This window comes from Phoenix dactylifera, unplaced genomic scaffold (genome assembly GCF_009389715.1).
Source record: "Phoenix dactylifera cultivar Barhee BC4 unplaced genomic scaffold, palm_55x_up_171113_PBpolish2nd_filt_p 000299F, whole genome shotgun sequence".
In the NCBI taxonomy this organism is placed as follows: Eukaryota; Viridiplantae; Streptophyta; class Magnoliopsida; order Arecales; family Arecaceae; genus Phoenix; species Phoenix dactylifera.
The window spans coordinates 349,524-369,807 of record NW_024067776.1 but is presented as its reverse complement, the minus strand read 5'-3'; the positions used below and the strand labels follow the sequence as shown (position 1 = coordinate 369,807).

The following is a 20,284-nucleotide window of genomic DNA, read 5'->3' as shown; positions in this document are numbered from 1 at the left end:
CACGTAACGCTTTGTTGGTAGAACTTGCACATCAGACTGCTGTCCTGAAGACCAATGGAGGCGTGGAGCCCCCGCGCATAGATAATAATTCAATGAGAAAATGTGGAAGTCTGGGGCCTCAAGTAAATGGGTGGGCTACCCTAGCATGTGGATATATTTAATTGGAATAGTGGAGACTCTAACTTGTCCTTGGTTTTAAAAGATTGCTTTGTTTTCCCTGGTATTTTGGTTGCACCTACTCTTTGGTAGGAGTATACCAAAGCAACTCAACCACCGCTATCTAATCTAGATTCTAGTGGAGACGGTCGCATTCTGATCCTCTCCCAGATGGGGTTAACTGGCTGCCTGCCTACGTGACTTCCACGAACGCCGCCAAATGGGGTTGGGTTTGGGGTTGTGGTTGGGAGTTGGGGGTGGTAAATACTAAGGACATGGATTTAGACCAGTTTTAAAGACATGGATGGCTAATAATATTTGATCTCCGTATAAAAATTCTATGGGAGTATTGAACTAGACCTGATCCATTTAGTCCGGTTTTCACACACCCAATTCAATTCAATCTAGCTAGCATAATAGAGCAACAGACTGGAACGCGTTACACGTCCCATCATTAATATGAAAAGAGGAAAAAAGAAAAAAAAAAGCGTTCGATTCCTTTTTGGTAAAAATGGATATATTTTATAAATTTTGAATAGATGCATTCATGAGAATCAGCATGCAAAATATCTGAAAACTATCTAGGAGGCACAACTGCATGGTCCATATACTGTTTGTATCCCTAGAAACATGTGTTGCTTCAAAAGAATATAAGGAAGCAACTATTTGCCTGCAATTCTTTACCAATGAAAAGAAACCAGCTTCTGAAGATGATAAACCTGATAGCCATGTCCTAATCGTCGATAAGGCCTTTGAGATTTGAAGCGTCCAATCTTTCAAATTTACATATTGGAGTCACCAAATCGTCCTCTTTCTAAACGAAAGTTTGGAGCCAGTCGGATTAATGAAGGCGAAGGTTTTTTTCTTTCTTTCTTTTTTGATTGAATAGATTGAAGGCGAAGTTGGAAAGCGACCATGCACCATCTTTGTCTGCATGCGCCCAATAATACTAATTTAGTTGGCTCTAAACCTGATTCTTTTCCTCCGACTCCAATTTTTTCGGCCTACAAGGTACACAAAAGCTTCATATAAAAAGCATTCATCTCTTTCATTTCTCAGGTCACCCCCTCCATCCTTTGCCGGTGAATCCGCCAATATTTGCCACTAGATTCTGCCTTTTTTTTTTTTTGGTAGAATACAAAATTCCGTTGACACCACAAGATTTGCGGTCCATAGGCTCCTGTCGGGTAAATTTCCCATTTCCATATGCGTTCAATTCATACCTCCTTTGTTTCGTAACTTCAAAAAATCCTACAAATGTCATCCAATGGATTCTTTCAGTCTGGCTCCATTCCATGCGACAAACAGCTTCCGGAAGAGCAAAGGATGCCCTCGATCTTGCACGACAGGAAGAGGCAATCGCAAAGCTATGTTGCTCCCATCATGCCCAGGGACCTCTCCTCCAATCTCTCGATACCTTTGGTTCCATGGATCCTTCTCCTCCTCCTCCTCCTCCTCCATCTCCCCGGCGCCGCCCGCGCCGCATTCGATTACGGGGATGCTCTCTCCAAGAGCCTGCTCTACTTCGAGGCCCAGCGCTCGGGCCACCTCCCCTACAACCAGCGCGTCGCCTGGCGGGACCACTCCGGCCTCACCGATGGGCTCGAACAAGGAGTGAGTCCCCGGTTCCTTTCCATCACTTCGAATGCTACAAATAGTTCCTCTTCCTTTGTCGTCTTTATCACCCTAACAAGACCGAATGCTGCTGCTGCAGGTGGATTTGGTTGGAGGATACTACGACGCCGGCGACCAAGTAAAATTTGGCCTGCCGATGGCTTTCACGATCACGATGCTGTCGTGGAGCGTCATCGAGTACAGCGAAGAGATTGCAGCTTCCGGGGAGATCGGACACGCCCTGGGGGCGATCAAATGGGGGACCGATTACTTCATCAAGGCCCATACCCACCCCAATGTCCTCTGGACCCAGGTACATATCATGAGATTGACCTTGCATGTGCACCGGTGTTCGCTGCATGCATATGCTTACTCCTAATACAACAACATCATTAAATTCTTGCCGACTCGAGTAGGTGGGCGATGGCGACACCGACCACTACTGCTGGCAACGGCCGGAGGACATGACGACGTCCAGGCAAGCCTACAGGATCGACGCCGACCATCCCGGCTCCGAAGTCGCAGGGGAGACCGCGGCCGCCATGGCGGCGGCGTCCATCGTCTTCAGGACATCCAATCCGCATTACTCCCACCTCTTGCTGCATCATGCCCGACAGGTTCGTTGGATCCAGGGAAAGGAATTAAAATGTAATGGTAGCCTTAGCTTAATTTGATCCGAAATGATGGCTTAATTAATTAGTTTCTTTGTGTATACTGTTCCGATCCGGAATTGCTTGTAGTTGTTTGAATTCGGGGACAAGTATAGGGGGAGGTACGACAGGAGCGTCGGACCGGCGAAGAATTACTACCCCTCGGTGAGCGGGTACGGGGACGAGCTACTGTGGGCGGCGCTGTGGCTCCACCGGGCGACCGGGAGGGAGGAGTATTTGGAATACGTCGTGGATAACGCGTTCCGGTTCGGCGGTGCCGCATGGGCCATATCCGAGTTCAGCTGGGACATCAAACACGCCGGCCTCCAAGTCTTGGCTTCCAAGGTATAACTCACCAAATTTCTCTGTCGTATACAAAGCGAGAAAAATGCGAAAGTTTCTAGCTTGGCTTTACCAAAAGCGCCGCCCTACCATCATAACGGACTCCCTCATGATCCCACAGCATAACGTTTGTTTATTGCGTGGCTGTAGGCCTCCAGTTTACTGAGGGCGATATTGATAGGAACAGGCCAACAGCTATATTAGAGCCGTATTCAAACCAACTTACCCTTCACAAAATAATTATATTATTTTATAACATCACATATACATATATAAACATATTCATAGAAAAATAATAATTCTTGTTCGAGAGATGTAAAAGGAATAAAGAAATAATGGCCATCTCAGCCATTGCTGCAGGCTATATATTGGTTTATCTGGCTGTCATAAATTGTGTAACATAACAAACAAGGCCGACATACTAGCAGTTGTTATTTTCATAGTCAATGATTCTTTATTTTGAAATAAAAAAATAGAAATATAAACTTATTGGGTCCATGAAGGAAAATAATGGATGATAACCGGTTAACAGCTATATCACCATCTCTTTTCAAACAACCTACTGCTTATAAAATGATATATATGTTTCTTCATAACATTAGATATTCATGTTTTCGTTCAACGAATAAATAGTAAAAGGAACCAAACAAGAGCGTCGTCGTAGCCATTGCTTTAGACCATACCGGTCTTAATCCAGGTCATACTTTGACCGTCATAAATTGTACGACACAATAAACGTGCCCCAATATTCTTACGGCCACCGTCGTTCAAAATCCTCATGATACTGTGTAGCACGTAAGTGTCGGTTTGTGGTGAAAAAAAAAAAGGAAGTATGGAAGCTTATGATTAGATGACGTAACTGTTGGCGTCATCATCTGTGAGGGCCTTACGCTACGGGAAAGCAATTAAAAGCGAGGCACTACGTTTGGATCCTGGCGATCTGAGACGTGACAAAGTATCAGGTGGGGCCCACATTTTGTCGGTGTCAGTGGAGAGAATGCCACGACTATATTCATGCAAGTCGCCCGGGTCAACCTCTAGCCTATGTTGACCTTAGATATGCTTTGGAGAAATTACACGCTTACCACTTTACCAATGCAGCTGTGCATGATCCCAATCACCCCATCTCGTTTCCGTGGATTTTATTCATTACACCACTACATGGTTATCTCAATGCAGAATAGAATATTTTTTATGTTTGGTGGGCGTTTAGAGAGTTTTACATTCAGATTTGGATTTTTTTTTTTTTTAATTTTTTGGGGGGCAGGGGGGTTGCAAGTTTGTCTCGAATTGTTTGGAATTCTAAGCACATGAACCATTGCTGCCTGAAGCAGGAAGTAGGTTTAAATCAATTGAGCAAGTGGAGTTCCAATGTAGATGTTGACTTCAAAAATAGTAGACATGACATCCTTAGAAGACCTTAATTATAATCCAGATAGTACCTGAAATTAAGCACCTAATCCGGATTTTGTGTAGTGGAATGTAACTTTCCTTCATCTTTCCTCTAGAGGATCCCATCTAGTCCTCTTCCATATATTATTGTTTAGCTGGCTCAATTGTTTACTTGATAGGCATTACTATAATTTTTTACATTCCAAGAAGTTGATAGTCACAATGTTAATTACTGTTCTCAGCTGCTAATGGAAGAAGGTGGATTCCACCTGAAAGAAAAGCACAGGCGCAGGCTGGAGCAATACAGATCAAAGGCGGAGCACTACCTGTGCTCCTGCCTCAACAAGAACAGCAATGGCAGCAACGTCCGCCGCACGCCCGGCGGCCTCCTCTACGTCCGCCACTGGAACAACATGCAGTACGTCACCGGCGCCAGCTTCCTCCTCACCGCCTTCTCCGGCTACTTGGCCAAATCCAACCAGGATCTCCATTGCCCTCGAGGCTCTCTGGGCCCCGAGGGGCTCCTCTTGTTGGCCAAGTCCCAGGCGGACTACATCCTGGGGGCCAACCCCATGGGCATCAGCTACCTGGTGGGGTTTGGACCCAAGTTTCCGACCAGAGTGCACCACCGGGCGGCGTCCAGCGTCTCCTACAAGGAGGACAAGGCCTTCATCGGCTGCGCGCAGGGGTTCGACAAGTGGTTCGGCCGGCAGAAGGAGAACCCGAACGTCCTTGTCGGGGCCGTCGTCGGCGGCCCCGACGCCAAGGACGTGTTCAGGGACGTGAGATGGAATTACATGCAGACGGAGGCGTGTACATACAACACAGCGCCGCTCGTCGGAGTGTTTGCTAAGCTTGCTCGGTTCGAAGGGCGCCGGCAGCAGCAGCTTCTTGAGGGAGTGCACCCTCCGATTTCCTCATGCTAGTAGTAGGTAGCAGATTCCACACAAGATTGGTGGAAAGGAGCAGTCCCAAATTTTTCAATTGTTTTTTTTTGTTTATAAATTGTTATTTTTGCCATGCTGTGAGGGTCAAGAGATACGCTGAGTATATCTATAGGAAAAGAAAGAATATGAAAAAATGGAAAAGAAAGATAATGAAAGAAAGAGAGAAACAAGGTTGTTTTTGTTTTTTGTTTTTTTTTTTCCTTCAAAATCTATTCTTTCTTTTTACTAATTTATTGTGCTCCTTTTTCTCCCTAATAAAACGGTGTATTAACAGGGTAAGCTTCAAATTAAGCAACCAACAGGCAGGTTATGGCACCGGCATTATAGGCATAAACACCTGGCATAGACAATTCATGCAACTGATCTAAATGGAAGGAATATTTGATGGCTGACTGATGCAGTATTTCAATTAAACGCTCGATCCACATAATTTGTTCACGATTTTTTTTTCTCAAACTGATTACCTCAAAAAAATAAAATTCAATATGCGTTTATCTTTTCTTGGGCAAACAATCAATATGGGTGTGTTCATTAGAGATTGTATTTAAAGATGTGACTTAAGAGCCTCACGCAGCCTAGTCAGCTAATCGGGAATTCAAGCAATTCCTGCACATGTAAAGCCACATTTGCAAAGGTATATATATATGTTAAAAAAACATTTGTCTAAACTAATGGCATTTTGCACAAGCAAGTTACAGCATGCTGGTGGACGGCAACTAATCAATGCTCCAATCTCCCAGTAAGAATGGTAACATAACATAGAACTTGACAATAGTTTCTGCTGCGTTACAATCACAACAAAAAAAGAAGAAGACAATAGGGCCTGTGAAGGAAAAATGAAATCGGTCATACACTGTAAAGATAAAGTTAACAAAGGTTTGCTTGAATGTTGCCTTCACTGTAAAACAAGAAGGTTAAAAAAAAAAATGAAATGCAAAAGAACATAAACTTTGGATGCTCATTTCTTTCCTTCTTTTTTTTCAATTAAGAAATTTATTTTCCTACAACACATGCACAAGGAAGGCATATAGACCCATCTAGATCTAGAGAGTATAGAAAACTAACGGAAACAGGGGAGACATATTTTAGCATACGAAATGAAAATTAACTTAGATTACTCTTCCATTGCTCTGACAAGCTTTCATAGGCGCAGGATCTCCTGTGTCAGACATGCAATTGGACTACTGGACTCTCTTTAAATACTCTCTTGGCCTGTGCAGGTGCTCGGGGAACTGCACACTGGCAGCAAGAGTATCAATCTAAAAAGACAAGTCCGTTGTACTTGCTTCATGCTCTAGAACCCTATAGGAATATCCAAGCTCATCTCCAGAGCTTCTTCTTACTATGCTTGCCCTTTGCATTAACCGAACCAGTTGTTGGACAACTTCAGACATGGGAGGGCGGAACTCGGGCTCAGGCTGCACAGACAAGAACATTGGATTTGAGTGTTGGAAGTGGAAAGTAGTTTTACAACTCAGAAGATGGAAAAGAGAGATGAAAAATAAAATATTGCATATACTGGGAAGGGGATGCCTGCTGCCGGAACAACACTCACTATCAGAAGATCATATGATTCAAAACCTTAAAGTTTACCAGTTGCAGAAACATGCAATCATGCACCAAAATCATTTCACAGAACCCAGCATTCTTACCAAATTAATCTCATTTTCTAGATGACCCGCTGAAGATATGTCAAAAATAAAGATGCAGATTAATATATAAGAAAAACCATAAAGCACGAGAGACAGTTTCCTGTTCTGGTACACATGTATGTCCAGTTCATTCCTGCTATGGTTTCTAATGGCAGCATCCACTGCTGGGGTTCGAACATTAAGGCTCTTGTTTCTCACTACTGTCTAATAGCATTTTCCGTAGCATGTGTGCACGTGCATGGATTCCTGTATGCCTGCATCTCTCTGCACGTCTGCACACGTGTTTGTGCAAGGATGGGTGTGCGTGCATGCGTACAGGTGCGAGTGCTTCTGAGTGGATGTGCTCATGCTTACACAGGTGGCTGGGTGTTTTTTCCTTCTCAGGTTGGGAGGCGTTTGGCGGGAGTTATGTAATACCAAGAGGAATAGTGCCCATACACCCAAGGGTGGTGAAAATCAGACAAGATGGATCATGAGTTGGGTGTCTGGTGGATCATGAGTTGGAATAAAAAGCCAGAATAAAACAATTTGGTGAAAATCAATATTTTGAGAATAGAATAAACCCATTGGTATCTAAGACAGAGGAATAGTTAAACAATAACATGGCAAAACAAATTAAAGGGCAAGTAATGGAAAAATAAATAAGGGAGTTCTGTAAAAGAAGAGAGTATGGTGAAAAATCTAACACAAGCATGTAAACTAAAACCCTTCTAGATACATTTACTCTCATAATCAAGAAAAACAAGAAACAGTGTCAAAGAGACAAAAAGGAAATTCTTTCAATTACTTAACTTTCTCAACTTGTCAAGAAATTTATCGAGGAATAGTTTTGGAAACAGTGAAATTGTGAAATTCAACAAATTAAAATTCTGATGGAGGTCAGTATGTCACTGGAGCAACTTCAACTCATATGCACATTAATGAAGTAGAATAGTTAGTAAATCTATTTCAGCATTGTCATGAATACAACCATTGGGTACTTGATCCACTTTTCTAAATGCAACATGAAGAAAGAAAAAAAAAACAGAGAGTACCTGAACACACAGTGCAATGATGTCAGCAAAACGAGAAAGAGACTTTGCAGGATACATTCCATTCAATGCTGGATCAACCATTTTTGCCAATGCATCAATATCATGAAGTTGTGGAGTAGCCCATCTGACTAGAGACTGTTCTGATCTTTCTCTGGAACTGAAATATCCAACATGCAAAAAGAAAATTGACAAAAAAAACATCACCTTAACAAATTAAAACAATGCACCCAGCCAAACCTAGAAGATAAAATATAGTAATCGAGATAGACCTGTCCAGTGGCTTCCGACCTGTCAATAGCTCTAACATCACTACACCAAAGCTATACACATCGCTCTTCACAGTATAAATTCCAGACATTGCAAATTCAGGAGCACTATAACCAAATGAACCAACCACCTCAGTTGAAACCTAATGAACATACAGACAAGTGATTATTTTAAAAGACTATACATCATGCTTAATCTCATTATGCTATTGATCTATCAGTATGGCTTCTTGCGATCCCCCCCCCCCCCCCCACCCACCCACCCACCCACCCCAAAAAAAAGGCAAAATAATAAAAAAAAAGAGAACATGTATGATTTTTTTTTTTCTGATAGGAGAGGTCCAAGCCACCCTGCCAAAAAGACCAACACACCCCACACAACCTAGGTATGGGATCTAGGCTCCCAGGCAGACCGAGTCAAACTCGTGGCTAGGATTTTATTATGGGGGGAGAACAGGGGGGGCAAAGATATTGAGGGCTGATGCCACTCAGAATTAAACGAGGATTCAAGAGGCAAGAGGCAACAATGTCCAAGCTAATGTGGTGGTACATGTATGGCTTGATCACTTGCCTGTCTTTCGGTATTGGGTGTCAATGCGGCCAGCCCACAGTCTGATAAGCGAGGATTCAACTCTTCATCGAGTAGGATATTTGCTGACTTGAAGTTTCTATGTACAATAGAAGGCAAGCAAACTTCATGCAGATACCTGAATAGAAATTGAAAGGTTATTGTTAGTTGAATACTATAAATGCAAGTTGGGAACGTAGTAAATGCACTGACAACTTACTCTAAAGCCCTAGCTGTGCCAAGTGCCACTCTCACACGTGCATTCCAGGTCAGCTTCTTGCTGCTATCATCAGCAAAGTGCAACATATCGTGCAGTGTTCCATTTCCAATATACTCAAAAACTAAAAGCCGTTGCCCATGTTCAACACAGTAGCCTAAAAGTGTAACAATGTTTGGGTGCCTCAGTCGTGACATATTTGAAACAGCCTCAAGAAAATTATCTTCCTCTTGCAAGGACAGTGCTGCACTATCGATTTTTTTAACAGCCAAAACCTGCAAGAGGCAACAAGTTGCATTTCAGCAAGCATTTTATATAAATGAAAACTAGAATTAGCTATTATCAATATTTTGGCAGGAAACATATGAAGATTTGCAGCTGCAATGAAAGTTTGGTTAGATTACTGCAGATTATTTCATCAATTGTATAATTAGAATGGATACAGGAGCAAGAAGAATAAAATAAAAACAGGACCTGACAAAGCAGATTATTTTTGGACAAACTTAGAAAACATCAGATTTTTGATATTTTTCAAGGTGATGTCACTAGAAACTAGTATCAGAAAAAGCATAAGCTACCCGAAACAAGATAATTAAGGGATACCACATTTATCAAGATAGATTTGTCATAAAAAGTCCCCTCAGAAAAAAGATTTGTCAAAAAAGTAAGTTAATTTCTAATATAACTAGACCTAGGAGTTAGGTTTTTCACATGATCTAGAAGTGAACAAATAGTTGGGGAGCACAAAGAGTTTTCTCCATGATCATTGTTTGATACAATAAGAACAAGATATATTAGAATGGTTAAGAGATTATAGAGGTACCGAGATAACTTTCCATTTATGTTCATTAGAGATTAACTTCAATTCGTAAAACCCCATTAGAATAAAATTTTAGTCATATGAAGTTTTAGAGTTGGTCTAGTGTCCTGCATAACACTTAGTTACATTTTACATTTATTAAGAGCTTAGATGCCTACGAAGAATGAAATAATGGATTAATGAACTGGAACAACATACAACTCATTAAGGAGTAATTACAAAAAGTGCTAAAAGAAAACCATCGCTGATTCAGTATCAAACAGTATTTATCTTATAAGCATGTCTTTTGTAATTTTGATTTTTTTCACTTTGCTCTCAAGATGATGGGTGCCTTCATGGACCAAGCAGCTAATGTATTCACATAGTCCACATAGAAAAATCAATGTGGCTATTCATGATTCACCTCCACCCAATAGCATTATTTTGTCCTGTGTGCAAATCAGGAAGGTGATGCATGCCAGGACAGCGATTGACTTAAGACAAAATTGGACAGCAGATGCATGATACTTGCATGGATTTCTATGGACTGTTTGGATATCTCAACTGTTTGTTTTAGCATAGTCGTAACTCGTAAATAATTCATAAATGCTATTCAGAAAATGCTTCCAGTCTAAATGAAACCTCCAATAACTGCCAGTAAGCAATCTAATAAGATGGATATCTTCCATGAACCAGTACGAATTCAAAAGGTATTGATTTCTACAGCAATTTACAAGTTTTGAGACCATGACTTGAGAAGGTGGTTAAGAATTCTTAGTGAAGAAGACATGTCAAGAATTTCAGTGTAAATTTTTCACATTTTAATGAAATTAATGAGTAGAAGGTTTCAACATAATGATAAAAGTTTTCATTACCGTTCCGTCAGAAAATTCTGCCCTGTAAACTCGACCAAGGGAACCTTCGCCAAGAAGGGAATCCTGACTAAAGCTGTTTGTTGCAATTTGGAGAGAAGCAACGGTATAAGAAGTTGCAGTTATGGGGACTTTTGGTCTTTTTCCAGATCCATTGTTCCCATATACCTTCTCAACCATCATTTTTTCAACTGGTGGGGGTTTCAGACTTGTCACTGAAGCAGTTTTAAGCCTCTGTTCTCGCATCTCCTTATCAGTTGCTAGAAAAGTGAAAAGCATGACAAGGAGAAAAGTAAGAAATTGGCATATTTAAACTTTAAAATATCTGCAAAGTACAGCAGATAATTTAACTCAGAATATGAAGTAGAGATGATAATTTTAAATCCGAACACAAAAACTTCAAGTTGTATAGTTCATTTTTGCTCATGAAATATAACTGTCGCTAAGCCTTATGAATCCATGAAGTTAAAAATTCCATTGCAGGGATAAACATGATTTCGTGTCTAATACATTCAACAGATAGCAATTAATAATGTTACAAACAATCCATTCTTGTTTGTTTACTATAAATGTACATATAGATGCATATGAAAATCAAATCAAACCAATAAAGGACTTGTGGTTTTCCCCCTTCTGCCGTACTTTACATTTGTTCACATCAAACACCCGTATCCTAACAATCTTGTCCAAAAATATGTCGTAGTGCAAAAGTTAATATTTTCCTATAATAGATTATGAGCCTTATTATTGGAAAGTGAGCCTAAATGGTTGAGACAATGCATGATGGTTATGCTCATGGTTTATGAAATTTATGAATAAATTAAAGCCACTTAAGGAAACTACTTAGTCTCACAAGACATACTTCCTATACTTCTAACAAATTCCATAACATCTCCATTGCTGCTTATACTTTATGCATGTCATTGTAAATTAACAACCGCAAATTTATTACCCATCCAATTATATCATATGCTTTTTCTCCAAATTAATACAAATTATTTGAGGTCTCATATCCTCTGTTGCTAGAATTTTTTCATGAACTGCCTAAAGCATGTACAAAACCTCACTGCTTACCTCCCATGGACATTGTGATTTTATTTGTCACAGTTAGATGTTATTGTTCTAAAAATTACTCCACTGCACTATCCCAAAGTTTAATTGTCTCCCTCATAGGTCTAATTCCAGAATGGTTCATGTAAATTTGTCCGTCAAATAAGTTCAAAAATTTAATCAGGCATTACGTTTAGAGACTAGTAACCATATCAATTGGAAAATATTGTACTGTTTCTTAAAGTGATACAATTTAAGTGGTAAGTCCATCAATGAAGTGTTTAAATAAAAGTCAAAGCTTGAAGACAGAAACCGGCTAATGATATTCGATGTGTCAATACATACATACATACATATAATTAACCATGTTGTTTTGGGAGAATTTAAGCTAACATATCATTATTATATTGCCTTTAAATATTTTGCCATGTAAAGATCATTTCTAAATAAAACAAATACTAATCACTTCCAAACTTAGAGGCATTGAAGAAGATAGTGACTTTCTCAAAAGAACAAGGGACACAAAAAACACAAATTTAAGGAACAATAGAGTACCTCTATCTGCAGCAATGGTGACAAACCCTAAAGAATGGCTTGTGTTCATTCTGGTATCATCCTTTTTCTTCGGAACATTCCAAAGGCAAAAACTAACAGCCAGTATTACGCATAAAGCACCAAATATTGAGCTGATAATTATCCCTATGATTGAACCTGCTGTCAAACTCTTCTTCTCATTCGTATTATCTGGATGGAATGGTTTGCTCTCGGGCCTGTCTGGTGTATCTATAGGTGCCTTAGTATGATTACGATTTTTGTGAGGTCTACTAGGAGGAGGGGCCACATATGGTGGTGGTGGTGGAGCAGGACCATCAATAAACGAGTTACCTCCAGTACTATGCATGCAATGGCAGGCAGAAATTAGAAAAATTATATGGAGAAAATAAGACAAAAAGGAAACGTAGTGAAGACTGCACTAATACTCACATAAGATTTGGAATTGAACTGAATTCCTGTGGTATCCAACCACTGAAATTGTCGTTTGCAATATTCCTGACAAAGAATAAACAGTATTAAATGAATGTAACAAGAATGCCTGTCATTGCATATACAACAACTTACAGAGTAGTCAAATCTAGGCTAGCAAGAAGATTCACCGGGCCAGTTAATTGGTTGTCCTGCAAATAACTGCAAAAAAAAGGAAAAGTTTAGAATCTGGTAATCATACATATGGATGGAAAATATGCATCTAAGTTTCTAGCAATAATCAATTAACGGTGCACTTACAGACTAGAAAGGTTTGACAAAGAGCTCAGAGAATTTGGAAGATCTCCTGTCAAGTTATTGAATGATAAATCCCTGCCATCGAATTCCTTACAAGCTTAAATGCATATAAAGAACAAAACAAAAAAGCTTTTTTGGCAAGAAGATCTTTACGAGATTTCTTTGTGCATGAGTAGGAAACATGATTTCTGGCACATGCAGGGAAATTATACAAATAAACTGAGAATGAGGTATACATTCACCGGATATAAAAAACAATTGTGTTAGCATGCACATGATCATGTCTTTGCATGATTGCAGATTAAATATAACAAAAATGACAGATGCACATAACATGCATGGCTTTCTTTAGGTAATTCCACATGCCTTATTAGCCTCCCAAAAAATATAGCATTTTGAAGGAAAATATGAAAAATCTTTCCATAGGCTGGAGCCTAGGAAGGCAGTGGCACCTGATGATGGCATAGTGCTTAACCTACCCAGTTACCCCTTTAACTAAGACCTATTACTTAAGAAGAGCTCAATACATTTTAATTCTTTTTATTTAAACAATGATGACAAAGAAAGTCTCCTTTTGTCACCCTCTTTAACTTTTTTCCAGATAGTGTTGTAGCAAGAGAAGCAAAAGAAATTAATAGACAAAAATTCTGAGTCTTCTTATCCACAGTTAATACTCAATAACCTCCTTTTTCTCCATATCAGAAAGCTAATTCTTTGGCATTTACATGTGGAAGGATGAAGTGCAATTCACAAGTTAATTGAATCATTATGTAAATCTATCTTTAGGTTCCTCGATCCTGGTTGGCTGCCTAGAATTTTAAAAGGGTCATCATATAGGCACCTCACAACCTGACTAATAGCTAGTTCATGCTCTGTAAACTTTTAGCTCTCAAGCTCTTTCATACAGATAGGAAGTTGGAAGGAACTCATAACCCCCCACCAAAAAAAAATCCCCACTTCAAGGACATTTTTCAGCATTATCTAGGCCCATTGTCATGCCCATTCATGGGATCTTGTCCAAATCTTGTGGGAGCAGCACCAATAATCAGAAGTAGGTGTACAATGTTAAACCCACTTTGACGGCATGGTAGAGCAGGTATTGGCCCTTTTTAGTTGCATATGACTTCCACCAAGTGCATGATAAGACTACAATGAGAATTTTGCCCCCATGACAAAAGAAAATCACTTTTTTTGTATAAGAAAATGATTGCCATGAACCTTACTGCTGATCATGTTTAGTTGCCTTGTTAAAAGCACCTAAAAGAGGCATTTCTTCATTATAATGACTCTAGTAAGGTCTGCATGCCCATTGCTCTACCACAATGTATTTCACAGGTATCATGCCACCTACAAGCTCAATCAAACTCCATCAACCTAATTTGAGCACTTCTATCATGATTTTCTTGCATTTGTTTTATCAAAAGCTAACAAAAATATATCCTCTCCACTTAGCACTTTACTGTAACATGATTAATGCGCTATTTTGCACAAACAGGCTTACCATGGAGGATGATGAAGCTCACATGATATCCCAATTAAAATTGCACTTAAAACATTAAAGATGAGACTTAGCTTTGGCTTTATTTTCCACATTGTACTCTTGAGGTTGGCTTATATCCTTGAGAGTTGTTGCAACGGGATCAGTATAGCCTTGATTTGGTTGGTCATGAATAAATGTGTGATATGAGATCATCATTGTGAGCTAGCAAGTGAGCTAGTATAATGGCAGATGCCACCTAGTTCACGCCATTACTCTTTTCGTTCCTCTAGTATCTTCAAGGGACAATCATTCAATTACTTCTCTTTTCTTCTCTTGCTAGAGCTTGAAGCAGGGTCGGCGGAACCATCCCAAACCGCCCGGTTCGAAATGTCCCGAACCGTACCAACAGCTGACCAGGACGATTCCAGCAATGAAACCGAGACGCCGTCGCCGAAGGGGGAGAAGGAGAAGGAAAGAAAAGAAAAGAGAGAGTGAGTGGAAAAGAAATGAAGGATGGCGGAGGTCTGGCAGAGGGCCGGCGGAGGCCGGCGCCCGGGCAGGATGCAGAGGCTGCGGCCGGACCCCTGTTTCGCCACTGCCACCCTCCGTCGGCCTCCTCTCTCCCTTCCTCTCTCCCCCCTTCTCTCTCTTTTTCTCTCTCCCACGGTCTGCGTTCGTCTTCTTCTTTGTCGGTACAAGCCCAACACAGCACGATACCAGCTCGTACTGACTCGTGCGGCTGGGCAACTGGTACGGTGCCCGGTACTGGCACAGCAGACCATGGCTTGAAGCCTATGATTAATCATTCAATACTAGACTTAAGTCTTCCTTACATGTAAAAATGTCATGGAAAAGCAGAATTTAATTTTCTGCTCTTAGTCCAGCATTAAGCTAACCACCAGATGATGTCTCACGTTATTACCATGGTATGCTGAACCGGTACCGGCCAGTTCAGCATGTATCGTATCAGGCCGGCCCCTGATCGGTACAGTACGACAGTGAGAAACGGTTCCGTCCCTTCTAGGGCTAGAACCAACCGGTATGTGTGGTACGTGCCCTGACAACCGCGCGACTGTAGGCAACAAACCGGTTCGGTACCGGTCCAAACTGGTCGGAACCGGTACCATACTAGTCCATTAGGCAACCGGTATGCCTACCGGTACGGCGGTACCAGTACGGCATACCTTGGCTATTACAGAACTTGCTTTTCTCCGTTGCCTTATCCCCAGCCAGTTAATCCTTATTCATTAAAATATTGCTATTCAGATTTCAAAAAACAATGCATTCACATCTTTTGCATCCTTTATGTAGCTGAAATTCAGATAGAATGGGAATATTTAACAAATTGAAGACTTGATTCCTGTAGCAATTGCTTTCCCTGACCTCCAAAAGGACCATTGCAACTCCAACTCAGCTTTGTCCTTTACAGTCCATATATTTAAACAGGATCTCCCAAAGACATTCTTAAGAGTTCTATTTTCTCCTGTGAATCGACCAACATAAATAAGCACTTGGTATCAGTCTTGCTTTATCTTTATTTACCATATAGTTGTCTTAAAACCTTCTAACAGAGGCTCTTTCAAATTGAATTTTCTAGCCCATTTTTGGTCACATGCACATAATTAAAGATCTTTTAGCATAAGGTGAACATAATGAAATGTTGGGAGTAGGATATGCCCTAAAAGCTATTTGACATATTGAACATAATATTTGGAGATAATTCATAGGTATTGCTCTTGTTCACGGTCATATAAACAGTAAAAAGGATGTATCATATTTATGCCTTTGAGCCGGAAAAGAGTCTGTAAGGGTCACTATGGGGCAGAATGACCAAGTGAACGGTTGTGTATTCCATGGGGAGAGTCAGATCTCTAGATCTTTAAAAATTATTCATAGCTCGGGTGAGGTTGGGCATCGTACTTAGAAATCTGACATTGTATACAGTGTCCAATAACAAATTGGGGCGGCTATTTCTCATAATCATCAAAGTACCTGATTTTGCACTAGTACGATGGATATGTTATATATTGAATGGTCAACAATACAGGTCCCCTAACCTGAGAGTACAATTACCCATTGGGGTATTGGTTTAATAAATTTGAGACCAAACTTGTGTATCGACAATAATACCCTAAATCTTATCCTTGATAGGGAGCTCACTGATTTATTGTACATTATCATGACTCATGAATGGGGATAAGGATTACTACAACAACAAATCCATCTACGACACTTTATCCATATCAGAATAGAAACACATTAGACATGGGAGTCCTGACACTAAGTAATGTTTTAATCGAATCAATTTTATAATATCATTATTATTTATTTTGAATATTAAAAAAATGTTAGTCAAAATTGAGTCTACGCATGCATTTGTTTTCACTTGTGTCTGTCACATAGCTAGGACTCTAATAGGCAATAAAATTGATTGGCTATGGGTCTAATAGTACTAATATTTCCCAATAGTCAATCGAGAATAAAGGTGGAAGGATTGGATTATAAGAATAATTGTTGCGTATGATGAGAGACATTTTTGTCCAGTCTATCTACCAAGGATTAACACTATTATATATTTTATGTATAAGAAGGTTGGTCCATCTTGCTTCCTTGTGGTAGTGGCACACCCATCGAGTAAGATGGGATATGATAGATTAGAAATCAAAGCTGACCTTAGGGTCCCATATTGTCTGCCATCCTTGGTCTTTTCTCTAGAACTCTCTTGAGTCCTCACTAAATTCAGGCTTAGTTTAAATGAGAAAGTAAATCAAAACCCTAGTAGTTCATATTGGACGGCATAAAAATTATTGGGCTGGTGTTATGCATCATACTGAACCCTAGATTAGGGTATCCAATGTAGCCAGCTGCTAGGTTTGAGCCTTGGTAGCCGACCACATAGTGCAATGCTATGATGACTGACTACATGCCTAGGATTTCTGAGGTGACTGCCAGATGTTACGGTTCAACCCTAGTGGGTCGCCAACATCTAGGACCTAGGTTGGTGCCACAAAGGCCTCGACTTTCCATCCTAGGGTTAGCTTCTCTTTTATAGATAGGAAGGGGATGCCCATGGTTAGAAGAAGAGGGAGAATTTTTCTCATATCATGTAAAGAACTCAAGCAAGAGCTCTCTGGTTCTGCAGACAAAGAGAGAGTTAGAGAGAGGAGGAGAGAAAGGATGAAAGAAACAAGGAGGAGATTGTCAAATAATTCCTGGACGGCCTACTAGGTGGAGTGCTTGTATGGTATCTAGAAAAGTCTTTATCCATCCTTTTCCATCGTCTTGTGTTCTCAAATCATCTCTACAGGTATTAATCTATCTTGCCATGCTTTTAATCAATATTTTCTCAGTGATTTATAGAAAAAGGGCGATCCAACTCCTCTTCTTCCACTGCATCATGATGTTGGACTGCATTAGCATCCATCATGAAAGAATCTCAAATATTCTCTGAAACTCTTTCATTTGTTCAAGGGGTGTCGTTCAACACAAAATCTCTTAACTCTAAAGTCTAAACAAGGTTTTGCCTTCAACATCAATGATATTATATGGAAATATTTAGATGAACCTAGAGTTGCCCCTGTCAGTAGTTTTCTGGAATCATATAGCCTAAACATAACATTTTGCATGCAAAAATGGCAGCATCCAATCACCGCAAATGGATATGTTATATGATGGAAATCCAACATAATACCTTCTAGTACATATTATATGCATTAAAGAGGTATCTTAGATAAGACTTGCATCAAATTTTAGTCTTGCATTCAAGAAAATCAAATAGAAGAAAATGTAGTCTAATCACATCTTCTTTAATCAATATAGCCAGCTTTTTTGGAAAAATGTGAAAGGGCTAAATACTTGGATCCCCTTGATATATTCCTTGGATAATTCTCAGGAAGTTCTACTTAACTCATTCAGCTTATAGTAAGATAAAATTGAACTTTTGAGATCCATTATAGATCGCACTAATTACAAGGAATAAGCAATACATCACCATAACCAAGTATAACAGGTCTTTTTTCCCAATAATTATGAAGAATGATAGTCAACACAGCATGACAAAGGAATGAAAACATCAAAATGGACTGGCTTTTCAAAGAACTTACAACTCAGAAAGGTCTTGAAGATTCGCAAAGATGTCCCCAATTTGTTGAGATAGTGAGTTGTGGCTGACATTGCTACAATCAATAATTATATAGATCATTAGTAAATAAAATTTGCTTCACCACACATATCACATGGCATCATAGACAAGCAACTTACAGGTAATTAAGGGAAACCATTGTAGAAATAGAGAAAGGAAGGTTCCCAGAAAGATTGTTTTTTGCAAGATTCCTGCACCGCCAAATGAAGCCTATAAACTTCAACCTCCAGAGTTACATAAAGATTGTTTGACAAGTAGAATACTAAGAAAAAGAACATTACAGATAGGTAAGGTTTGGTGGCAGTTGATATGGAATGCCTTCATGCACATTGTTGTTGCTTATATCCCTATCATCAAGGATAAAGAAGAAGATGAAGAAGAAGAAAATAAATCCACGATCACAGGAAACTCCATGATCAATATCAATAAAAGGAAATGTGGATGAGGTTCCTTACAATGTTTTCAAAGACAATAGATCCGAAAGGAGGTAACCAAGAGTACCATTGAGCCCCATCCCGGAAACCTCACTGTTGCAGCACCATAAGAAGCATAACTACTAAATAAGAAAATATTGAACAGAAGAACCCAGACAAAGCTTATGAAGATATTTTTCTCTTTACATGGCAGTGACAGCTGAACCAGAACAAGTTATCCCCTTCCAAGAATCTCTACAAGGATCTCCACCACTCGATGTCCACCCGGCCAGCTGCGGAGGGCTATTTAAGAAGCCATACAAGACACCAAGAGCTCGAACTGCAAATCATGGATATACTCTTAGTATCCAAATAATGAAAGGTGCAAATAAGAACAGCTGCGGAGGGCTATTTAAGGAGCCATACAAGACACCAAGAGCTCGAACTGCAAATCATGGATATACTCTTAGTATCCAAATAATGAAAGGTGCAAATAAGAACAGCTACATTTCTCCAATGATTGAACACAATAATTGAACACAATGATAAAAACAGGCACTGCCATTTTCCTATCCACATAATTGAGGGGGAAAAGACCGCATGCTCTCAAATAAGCAATGATGAATCTTCTTGATCCTGAAATCCCTTCCACCTCCTATTTCCAATCCATATAATGAAAACCCATCAACCAAACCAAGATAAAATGAGAAAGATAGCATGCAAAAATCTAAAAACAATAAATAACAGCAGCAGAAGCATAGATTCAAGATGAGGATAGATAACAAATACCATCAGAGGGTTTGGTGGCCGACTCCACCACAACCGCCAGCGAGCCGAAAAGAACGACAAGAACAGCAAGTGCTGCGAATGCCGCCATCGTGTGATGCGGTGGATTCAGGGGATCGGACCCTCGCAGCCCTCTCATCGGAACCCCTCTCACCTTTCTCTCAAGCTTCCAGACGGAAACCTGGCGCCTTTTTTTCAAAGGAGTTAACCAAGCGATGGAGCGGATCCGGGGATGAAGGCTTGGGACGGACAAAAGGAAAATAAAACAAAACTGAGAAGCATCATAGTAAATCTTAGTATAGAACGAACAGCCATGACAATGTACTTCAATAACCTAGCTAACTGAGTGTAGAGACTTGCAGAGAGAGCATTGTGACTTCTTTATGAGAGTGACGAGGAGGTTTATGTCTTTATGTCTCCATGACTCCTTTTTTTAAGTTAAATCTTTTAGTAGAGTATATACTCGACACTAGTAGAGTACTCTTGCAGATGGGAGTGGCGCGGGGGATGAACGTGAAGACCATGGGCACATAAATGACGAGCGGTGGGCGTGCGATCGTAGGTGGGACCTTGCTTGGTCTTCTTCTCAAACCATTTTGGCGGTCATGTGGGGATACGCACGGG

The 20,284-nt window shown here is 40.1% G+C and overlaps 2 protein-coding genes across 5 annotated transcripts; one reads left to right on the top strand and one right to left on the bottom strand.

Moving 5' to 3' along the window:
- Nucleotides 1–741: 741 nt before the first annotated feature.
- Nucleotides 742–5,608, top strand: LOC103714001 (endoglucanase 11-like). Of its 2 annotated transcripts, XM_008801106.4 has the most exons (6): nt 743–1,343; nt 1,438–1,770; nt 1,871–2,083; nt 2,187–2,387; nt 2,511–2,765; nt 4,397–5,607. In XM_008801106.4, the coding sequence occupies exons 2-6, from the start codon at nt 1,483–1,485 to the stop codon at nt 5,078–5,080; spliced, it is 1,641 nt and encodes a 546-aa protein (XP_008799328.1). In that variant the 5' UTR covers nt 743–1,343; nt 1,438–1,482; the 3' UTR covers nt 5,081–5,607. The 2 variants fall into 2 exon arrangements, with proteins under 2 accessions (XP_008799319.1, XP_008799328.1); XM_008801097.4 differs by having other exon boundaries at nt 742–1,770; nt 4,397–5,608.
- A 319-nt stretch (nt 5,609–5,927) lies between these two features.
- Nucleotides 5,928–20,284, bottom strand: LOC103713986 (protein STRUBBELIG-RECEPTOR FAMILY 8-like). Of its 3 annotated transcripts, none has more exons than XM_008801076.4 (16): nt 19,664–20,284; nt 19,082–19,529; nt 18,917–18,988; nt 18,743–18,808; nt 18,581–18,652; nt 18,424–18,495; nt 12,844–12,915; nt 12,679–12,744; nt 12,544–12,609; nt 12,115–12,452; nt 10,513–10,769; nt 8,842–9,113; nt 8,625–8,760; nt 8,057–8,196; nt 7,788–7,944; nt 5,928–6,519 (listed from the first exon to the last, which is right to left on the bottom strand). In XM_008801076.4, exons 3-16 carry the CDS (start codon nt 18,973–18,975, stop codon nt 6,361–6,363), a joined length of 1,932 nt encoding a protein of 643 aa, XP_008799298.1. In that variant the 5' UTR covers nt 18,976–18,988; nt 19,082–19,529; nt 19,664–20,284; the 3' UTR covers nt 5,928–6,360. The 3 variants fall into 3 exon arrangements, with proteins under 3 accessions (XP_008799298.1, XP_008799306.1, XP_008799289.1); XM_008801084.4 differs by having other exon boundaries at nt 19,082–19,319; XM_008801067.4 differs by having other exon boundaries at nt 19,082–19,214.

Excerpts from the sequence above, each read along its gene's own strand:
- LOC103714001 (XM_008801097.4), top strand. The coding sequence starts at position 1,414 with ATGTCATCCAATGGATTCTTTCAGTCTGGCTCCATTCCATGCGACAAA. Across the intron at positions 2,084-2,186 it reads CCAATGTCCTCTGGACCCAG|GTGGGCGATGGCGACACCGA; the intron begins GTACATATCATG and ends CGACTCGAGTAG. Across the intron at positions 2,766-4,396 it reads TCCAAGTCTTGGCTTCCAAG|CTGCTAATGGAAGAAGGTGG; the intron begins GTATAACTCACC and ends TACTGTTCTCAG.
- LOC103713986 (XM_008801067.4), bottom strand. The coding sequence starts at position 19,799 with ATGAGAGGGCTGCGAGGGTCCGATCCCCTGAATCCACCGCATCACACG. Across the intron at positions 12,745-12,843 it reads TTGTCAAACCTTTCTAGTCT|TTATTTGCAGGACAACCAAT; the intron begins GTAAGTGCACCG and ends TTTTTTTTGCAG. Across the intron at positions 8,197-8,624 it reads CACCCAATACCGAAAGACAG|GTTTCAACTGAGGTGGTTGG; the intron begins GCAAGTGATCAA and ends TATGTTCATTAG.